Source organism: Lycium ferocissimum, chromosome 9 (assembly GCF_029784015.1).
Source record: "Lycium ferocissimum isolate CSIRO_LF1 chromosome 9, AGI_CSIRO_Lferr_CH_V1, whole genome shotgun sequence".
In the NCBI taxonomy this organism is placed as follows: domain Eukaryota; kingdom Viridiplantae; phylum Streptophyta; class Magnoliopsida; order Solanales; family Solanaceae; genus Lycium; species Lycium ferocissimum.
In genome coordinates, this window is record NC_081350.1 from 62,904,918 (window position 1) to 62,914,804 (window position 9,887).

The 9,887-nt window shown below is 33.9% G+C and overlaps 1 protein-coding gene across 1 annotated transcript; it reads left to right on the plus strand.

Moving 5' to 3' along the window:
• The first annotated feature begins 1,110 nt into the window (after positions 1 to 1,110).
• On the plus strand, positions 1,111 to 7,653 carry LOC132031462 (terpene synthase 17-like). The gene is made up of 7 exons (XM_059421442.1): positions 1,111 to 1,277; positions 1,366 to 1,645; positions 3,187 to 3,559; positions 4,152 to 4,370; positions 4,512 to 4,650; positions 5,919 to 6,167; positions 7,109 to 7,653. Exons 1-7 carry the CDS (start codon positions 1,167 to 1,169, stop codon positions 7,400 to 7,402), a joined length of 1,665 nt encoding a protein of 554 aa, XP_059277425.1. The 5' UTR covers positions 1,111 to 1,166; the 3' UTR covers positions 7,403 to 7,653.
• Positions 7,654 to 9,887: the final 2,234 nt, after the last annotated feature.

Here is a 9,887-nt window from a genome sequence, read left to right on the forward strand (position 1 = left end):
AAAGATCACATTACAAATCTCTCATCCAAATAATATTTGAAGAAATGGAGCGAGAAATCAAAAGGAGCCTTTATCACATCAAAACAACTCAAACAATAAACAATCCATAGACTAACTCTAAATCAATCACCAGTACTTCCACCTTTTCTAAAGCATTATAAATAGGAAACACCTCTTGTAAGTCCTCCTTGTAAGTATTTGTGGTGTATAATTAATTCTTAATGAAAGTTTGATTATAATCTTTTTGTTCATTTAGTGATAGGCTTTTTAAGTAAATGTTTAAAAGCTATTTAAAACTCATTATTTTTATTGAAGTTGTTTTTACTACATTTTTGATTGTTATAGTTATACATCACATGCATGTTCTATATACTTATTTGATTAGTTTGAATTTTTTATTTAATGAGTCAATGAATTACCACACATTTTTCATTTTATAATTATAAATAGGGTAAGATGCTTATTTTTGGTACTATTATTTTTTGCTTCGTATTGAACCAAAGAAAAAAAAAAAACCCGAAAAAACCCGACTAACCCGAAAAATCCGAGAAAAAACCGAGGTGAAAAAACCGACTTTTGTTGAGTCTGTTCAAAATTCCATATATAGAGAAAAATATATAGGGGATAATCCTATTAATTAGTCAATGACCCTAGGCAGGCGATTTCTAGATCATCTAAAAAAGAGTTAATGGAACTTTTGAGGGTTGCATCATATGCTGACCACAGCAGCGGAGGGAGAATATTAGTTAAGGTTCGGACGAAATTAATAATTTTTGTTTAGATTTTGTATTTGTATTAAAAAAAATTACTCCATGAATATGTATAAATATTTTAATTATCACTACAAAAAAATGGTTAATTTGTGGCGGTTGAAAGTTGCAATTCGGGGAATTTTTAGCTTCCGCTAGTTGCTAAAAGAGGCTAAAACTTCCGTGAATTGCAACTTTCGACCTCCACAAATTACCCATTTTTTTTGTAGTGTACATACCTAGTGCTATGATGATTATGAGTTCAATGGCAAGTTTAGAATCCATAAACTTTAAATTTTGGCTCCCCATAACTTCGTCGTTTGAGTTCATTATCGCACTAACTCATATTTGTTCAAATTTTGGTTCATTTCCTTTACCAAACAGTCTTGTAACTCCTTCGAGAGGAGAAGCTGAAAAATGGAGTCGTGCACACAAAATACTGCAGCTGATGAGGTTATTACACGTCGTTCAGGCAAGCATCATCCTACTGTTTGGGGAGACCATTTTCTTGCGTATGCTAATCTTCCGGTAAATAAATATTTTTATACCATCAATATACAGAACAAATTCATATATAATTTTTGAATATAGAATATAGTAACGTATTGCCAAATAGGGAGCCAATAAGGGGGAAGAGAAGCAGCATGAAGACCTAAAACAAGAAGTGAGAAAGATGCTAGAGATGGCTCCTTCAAAATCTTTGCAAAATCTTGATCTGATCAACACAATCCAATGTCTTGGCGTAGCTTATCAGTTTGAACGTGAGATTGATGAATCATTGAGTTACATGTACACCCGTTATGAAGAATGGATTGGTGAAGTTGATGGAAGTGACCTACATGCTATTGCTCTATGCTTTCGATTACTCAGGCAACAAGGTTATTATGTCTCATGTGGTAAGTATCGACGTCCATTAAGGGATGACAAAATTAGTCCATGAAAATGTGATCTGTCTAATTCGTCCAAATTTTTAATGACTCGCTCATTTATTAATCTAACTCATGATTTGGACACGCTCATGATTTGGACAAAATTAGTCCATGAAAATGTGATCTGTCGATCTAAAAGTTGAGCTGATTTTGGCTTATATATAAGGGAAAAGGACACTGTGTGTCCACTCAGACAAACTAATCCCACATTTAATCACTGTTTGAGCTTAATCGCACTAGGTGTCCGATCGGCCCAAATTAATGCCAAAAAATGGCCGGTCGGCCCAAAATAATGCCAAGGCCGGTGCTCAACACCGGCGCTTTAAAAAAAAATAAAAAAAAAAAATTGTGGCGACTAAGTCGCCACAAAAACATCGCCACTAAAGGGCTGCTACAACATATATACATATGTTGGAATTACATATACACTTTATATACAAGAATTATACAGTTTATATACATATGCTGGAATTAATCCTACATTTATTATACATAAATTATACGTTAATTATACATTTATTATACAATAATAATATGATATATTTTTTTTTTACATATACAATAGTGATACATATTATATACCACAATGATACGGTTTCTATAATACATTTTTTATACGTATGGTACACTTTATATACAAGACTGATACAGTTTATATACACATGCTGGAATTATATATACACTTTCTATACAAAAATGATACATATTATATACAAAAATGATACAATTTTCTATTCTATATAGGGCAGTTGCACTGTGCTGATACACATTATATACACAAATGATACATATTATATACAAAAATGATACATACCTTAGTGATTCATATTTTATACAGTTTCTATATATTACAGATAAGTACTGATACATATTTTATACACAAATGACACATATTATATATAAAAATCGCCTCAAACATTTTTGTGTTTGGGTTTTTTGATGGGATTTGTTTAATTGCTATATTTTGGGTTTGGGAAAAATTGAGTTAGAGGGTGGGATTATTTATGGCCGACCGGCCATATATGTCCTTTTCCCTATATATAAACCAAATTAGCCCGCAAGAAATCTTATAAAAAAAAATATATGTGTAAACAATATTTAAAAAGATAATATGTGTATCTCTACAATGCTCAGACACTACTTTGAAGATAATAGCTATGTTGCTCGGACTCACCAAAAATATTGTCGCATTCATGTCAGATCCTCAAAAAATGCATTATTTTTTAAGGATTCAACATTGACATTTTTGAAGAGTCCGAGCAATATATGATAATGGAAGTAAATGTCAATTTGAAATACGATCTAAAGCTTTAAATCCACCACAATTCCATATTCAAATTATTACAAATCGAACTGTGACAACAGAGGGACACCATTTACGCAGAATCCCGCGTACATCACTGATGCTTCCGTCAGTTGACATTAAGCAATTGTTATTCAAACTTGTTTGCTCATCGATCCAGAACTTTTTTTCTTCCTTGCCCTCTTATGGATAATATTTGAAGCAGATGCTTTTAGGAAGTTCACTGACGACCAAGGAAACTTCAACAAAGAATTGGTTAAAGACGTGCCTGGAATGTTGAGCTTATATGAGGCAGCACAATTCAGGGTACATGGCGAAGAAATTCTGGATGAAGCACTGAATTTCACCATCACTCGGTTGAAACTAAGTTTGCCTAAATTGAGCAACTCCCTTGCACAGCAAGTCAGTAACGCACTGAAGTTTCCAATTAAAGATGGTATGGTGAGGGTAGAAACAAGGAAATACGTATCATTTTACCAAGAAAATGAATCACACAATGAAGTGTTACTAAACTTTGCCAAACTGGACTTTAACATCTTGCAAAGGTTGCATAAAAAGGAGCTATGTGATATCACAAGGTAACTGAATTCACCTATATAATACACTTTAACATTACAACACCAAAGTTCAAATATTGAACTTCTGTAGTTTCCGAAATACTAGTGAAATATTTAAAAAACTTATTTTAGAAGTATATCAAGTTAAATAATGGTTTTTACTCGTAGAGTCGCGCGCATGCATTTAATCTTCACTTTTTTTTTTTCCAAAATAAAATTTATTTTCAAACACAACATTTACTCCCAAATTTATATTATCCTCCAACTTTCTTGATGGAAAATATGCTCTATGCCTACTGGGAGAACATATTTACGCCACGTAGCCTTTATTTTGACTTTGTTACCCCGTTTAGCTCATATTTGTGTATAAACACCTTTTATACATTATTATACACTTTTATACAAGGTTGCGTTATGTATAATGCTTCCCCTCAGTATAATGTTGTATAATATTGTATATTGGGCTACGTGGCGAAATATTCTATGTTGGGCTTTTCGAAAATTTCCCCTTAGACGATATTCTTTTCTTTTTTCAATTTAAATCAAACATCGTCCAAAGCACGCCTACTAAAAAATATACACACCATTTGTTGTTACGATTTGATAATATTAGGTGGCAGAAAGAACTTGAAATGGTGAAGGGATTACCTTATGCAAGAGACAGATTGGTTGAGTTATACTTCTGGAGTTTAGGTGTCTACTTTGAACCTCAGTACAGAGTTGCGAGGAAAATATTAACAAAAGTTTTATGCTTCATTTCTATTTTGGATGACACATATGATATCTATGGGACACTGGATGAACTTACTCTCCTCACAGAGGCAATTGAAAGGTAATTCTTCTTCTTCTCTTTTTGGTCATATTGATAGCTTACAACATTTTTATATTTCAGAATTTAAAAGAAAATTTTATCATTGCTCTTTTACACAGTAAAGTACAATTTGACTGAATTTTATGTTTGTCATATATGTAGGTGGAATGTTGATGCTTCAGAACAGTTACCACCATATCTGAAGATTATTTACCGTGGTCTTCTAGATGTTTACAATGAAGTTGAGAAAGAGCTGGCACATGAAAACAAGTCATTTCTAGTCGACTATTCCATAACTGAGGTACGTATAAATAAAGTAGGAAACAATTACTTGAATTGAGAATGCCACAATTCCTAAGAACAGAATGAAAGAAGAGGAGATAATAGATTAGGATAAAGAGGAAAAGGAAAATTACAGCCAAATACCATACGGCTATCTAGTTAATTTACAATAGGTGCACAATGTATAGATAGTCTATAGTTTACACTAAATATACATACCTATACATTTATGACTATACATACTTATACACTACCTATACAACCGAAGTGTATAGGCAGTGTCTACTTCGACCATCTAGCTTAGAAAATATGTACACATTGTATAGATAGTGTATAGTTTATACTAAATATACATATACTATACATACCTATAAATATAATATACATATATACCTTTACATACTTATGCACCACCTATACATCCAAAGTGTATAGCCAGTGTATACTTCGACCATGTTTGATAAACTAAATGGTCAAAGGGTATATTTACGTAAGTATCCCAACATTTAATGTAATGAATCTACAATGCAATGTGACAGTGTTATATACGGTGTTTCTAACCTTTGCTAACTCCCTAACGAACTCCACATGTTTTTTTACGGGCAATTCGCATGAATGCCCTTATTTTGGGGTGATCTTTAATTTTTGCCCATTAAATTGGTGGTTTTTAATTTTTTTCCTTCGTTAGAACCCCTTGGTTTCGGGTTCGAACCCCCGCTCAGTCAAAAAATAAAATAAAAATTCGCAAGCAGAATTTTACATGATTCGGGCAGAGTTCCAATTTTGGGCTTCAAAATTTTGCCTTGCTAATCCAACCTCTACCTTGTGAATTTTTTTTTTTTTTTTTTACTGAGCTGCGATTTGAACCCAGAACCTCGGAGTATTAGGCGAAGGACAAAAATTAAAAACCAACAACTAACCTACCCACGGGCTGATCTAGAAGCCCAATTACAGGTTAACGTGAATCGAGTAATATTTACCCAACATACTGTATATATATTAAAAATTCTACCACATATTTATAAATATTTGTCTATAAATCCAGCTTGAGGTCATTGTAAGAACCCATAAACATTAAATCTAGATACGCCTCCGATTAGCGACCTAATTGCTTTAGCTAATTACTAGAATACCTGTGTACGCTACACATCATGTTATTCCTATTCATCAATCATGTCGCGCCATTTAAGCTCATTTCCTTCTAATTTTTATAACTGATCAATCAACTCAAATTAATTTCGGAGAATTATTTAATAGCAGCTTTCACTAATTATTTATTTATTTTAGATGAAAAAGGTGTTGAGGTCTTACTTCCAAGAGGCAAAATGGTATCATTGGAAGAAAGTGCCAACAATGGAGCATTATGTGAAGAACGGAATTCCATCAAGTGGTTACCAATTGCTTGCAACTACTTGTTGGTTAGGCATGGGAGAGGTAGCAACAAAGGATGCATTTGATTGGATAGCAACTGAACCTCCGATACTTGTTGCTTCCTGTATCATTACAAGATTACTCAATGATCTTTTGTCACATGAGGTATATAGTGTATACATATAGTATAATTTTTGGATTTGATTTATTTGCACTGATAGTTATGTGAAACTGGCGGAGCCAGTGGAGGAACCAAAATTTTCACTTAGGGGGTTCAAAATATGAAAAGGTAAACGCACGAACAAGCCAAGGGGATTCAACATCTACTATATATACATAGAAATAAATTTAACATTGTATATATAATATAACTTTTGGTCGCAAGGGTTCGGACGAATCCTCTTGCTCTCACCTGGCTCCGCCCCCGTATGTGAATATTTTCTATGCTAGCAGTGTATATGTTAACTTGTTACGGTATGTTTTTCACTTTATTTTCTAGATTACCGTATATATAGACTTGCTATTAATAGTTACCTGCTGTTGGTCGTTAATTTCTTTGACTTGGTCTTAGATAAGTTGGCATGTGTAGGAACGAGCATATCACCTATACGGGGATGAACCGGGGGCGGATTTAGAGCATGTCGAGGGTGTTCACCCTGAACACCCTCTGCAAAAACTTACAGTCTATATATAGGGTAGATTTTCTGTGTTTATGTACATATATTAACTTTTGAACACCCTGAATAAATGCAAAAGGTTAGGTTAAGCGGTCCAGGGTGTTCAAAATTGTCATTGCATCCTAGGTTTGATTCCCATTGACAACATTATTTTTGATATTTAGCTTTTGTTGTTTTTTCAAACCCCCTGAGTAAAAATCCTGAATCCGCCACTGAGATGAACCTATCAACCGTACTACACTTTCAGCACACAAAATGAAAGAAATGATTGTTTTAGTGCAATCCTCGAATATATGGTTTTCCCTCCTAAGTTGGACAAAAGTTATTGTACAAGTAGTAGCTCAAGTATTAGGATATATATGATCTCATATACATGAAGTAATTAATTTTGTCTTTTATTTCGTTTGTTTATTTATATTGCGGATGCAGCATGAACAGGAAAGAGGAGATGTAGCTTCTGGTATTGAATGTTATATGAATGAATATGGTGTCACAAAGGAAGAAGCACACATAGAGATAAGGAAAATAATAGAGAATCATTGGAAGGATTTGAATCAAGAATACCTCAACCTCACAACCGTTATACCAAGAATCTTGCTCATGACTATAATCAATCTTACAAGAGGGGCGGAGTTCATATATAAAGATGAAGATGCTTATACTTTTTCCAAAAATAACTTGAAAGACGTCATCTCTGTGGTGCTAATTGATCCTATTATATAGCTTCAGAACTACAAAAAAAGGAGGGGGAACAAGGAAAAGAAGAGTCACATTTCTCTAGAATGCGTATATTTGGGATAAGCTAATTAAGGGCTGTTTAGTTACCTATATTACAATAAATAAATAAATAAATAAATACATAAATAAATATCCCAATGTCAAATTTCGCATTAATAAACAGGCGTTTGGTTCCTATGTTACTCCCTTGTCTATATTTGCTTGTCCTTTATATTAAAAATCGATGTTCGGTTTTATTTGTCCAGTTTAGAAACCAAGAGATAATTTACCATTCCATAATTGTTTTATCCTTACTATTAATTATTGGGTTGAAAACTTCAATGAATTGTTAGTGACTGCATAATTTTTAAAGTATGCTTGATTGATTTCAATCATTAGATGACAAGATAGAAAAAGCGATGTTTGAACAATAATTCCTGCAGAAAAGAGCAATCAACCTAAAGTAATTAGTCATACATGTGCAATGTACGTGCAGAGAGACTAGTTAAAGATGAAATATGAAATTTAAAATTAAACTGCTTATAAATAAAAATATAAGTAACATTTTTTTGAGATAAACTTAAAAAGAAAATATGAAGTACAAATTAAGACCGGGGGAGTAACTTATATTGGTTCATCATTTCGATTCCCATTCTATGTACTTTTTTTTAACAATAAAATAAATAGAGGTTGAAAAATGAATATGCATATTTTATTTAACGATTCTACTTGCCATTAGAAAATGAAGCTACATTTTGGAAGCTTTCATCTATATTTACTGATATAATGATTTGAGCCGTCAAGGCAAATTTGATAGCAAAAAAGGATTGAATGTTCTCTCAAATAGCAGCTCATGAATGCTACAAGCAGACTTATACTGTTATACAAATATTATAAAATATTGTTTTGAAGTATTTTCAGAAAGTAAACATTTAATTTTCAAGAGAAAATTTCCTGAAAAATATTTCTCCTCACACAACATTATTTAATCAAAATTGAGGAAATGATGAGAGTCCTAAATTTTGAATAGGTGTTAAAAGGCTGATAGACTGAATAGCAAGGCCGGCTCAAGGCCAAAGCCACTGAGGCAACATTTTTTTGCGCGGAGTGCCCTTCTTTTGGGGTGGTCTTTAAATTTTGCCCCTCATATTCGTGGTCTTTAAATTATGCCCCTCATATTGCTGGTCTTTAATTTTTGCCCTTTGTATTGCAACTTTGAGCTTTCCCGCCGAAATCATGAGGTTCTGAGTTCGAACCCCCGCTCAAGCATAAATTAAAAAAAAAAATCGCAAGACAAGATTTGGGTCGCGTGTATGCCGGACCCGGCATACTTTTGTTAAGGAATTACAAATTTTATGCCGGACCCGGCATACTTATGCCAAGTCTGCCCATAAGGCATAAGTATGCCGGGTCCGGCATAACTTTGATAATTCCTTCACAAAGTTATGCCGGTGGGGGCATACTTTTATATTGTCTATCGTTTTCCTATTGTTGTTTCATATTTATCGAACATATTTTCCTTCTTCTATTTTTCTGTAAAACTGAAAGATAAATATTGCAGAATGGTGAGCTTTTGGCCTCAAACACGTAACATATGCATCTAAATTTTGTTTATTTCTACTCTTGTGGCATAAGTTTACTCTTTTCCCCTGGCTGAAGTGCTTGAACACTTATATAAAATGGAAATGATTCGTATACTACCACAGATTTGTTTTGTAATGCGACTGAAAGACCAAATTTGCATTGAATCAGAGGGAACATATTTCCTACTAAGTGCTGTGAACTTTTATGCCGGACCCGGCATAACTTTGTGAAGGAATTATCAAAGTTATGCCGGCTTGCATACTTATGCCAAGTCTCGCGTCTGATAAGGCATAAAAGATGCCGGGTCCGGCATAACTTTGATAATTCCTTCACAAAGTTATGCCGGTGGGGGCATACTTTTAATGGGCAAACTTTTATGCCGGATCCGGCATAACTTTGTGAAGGAATTATCAAAGTTATGCCGGACCCGGCATACTTATGCCAAGTCTGCCCACAAGGCATAAGTGTCACGACCCAAATCATGGAATCATGGATCATGCGGGCACCCACACTAACCTTCCCTGGTGGGCGAACCCTTCAGATAACTACCTTAATTTGATACAACATGCGGAATAAATGCTATTATTATAAGAAATTCCCAAAATCAGTCTAGACTCATACAAGAGCTTCTAAGAAGTTTACAATTTGAATAGATAACAGACTCAAACTGGATACGACTTCGTTGAAGGATAGAGAACAACAGAAATCTAAGGAGAGACTCTGGGTTGCAATAGCTCACCCAAACGTCTTTGACGAATGCCTCGAAACGGTCGTGAGACTCCGAACATCACCAAATAACTCTACACCTGCAAGAGTGTAGCAAGAGTAGTATGAGCACAACACTAGGCTCGTAGGTATCATAGGCCGACAATGGTTATTCACGTATATAAACAAGAAGCAACTAACA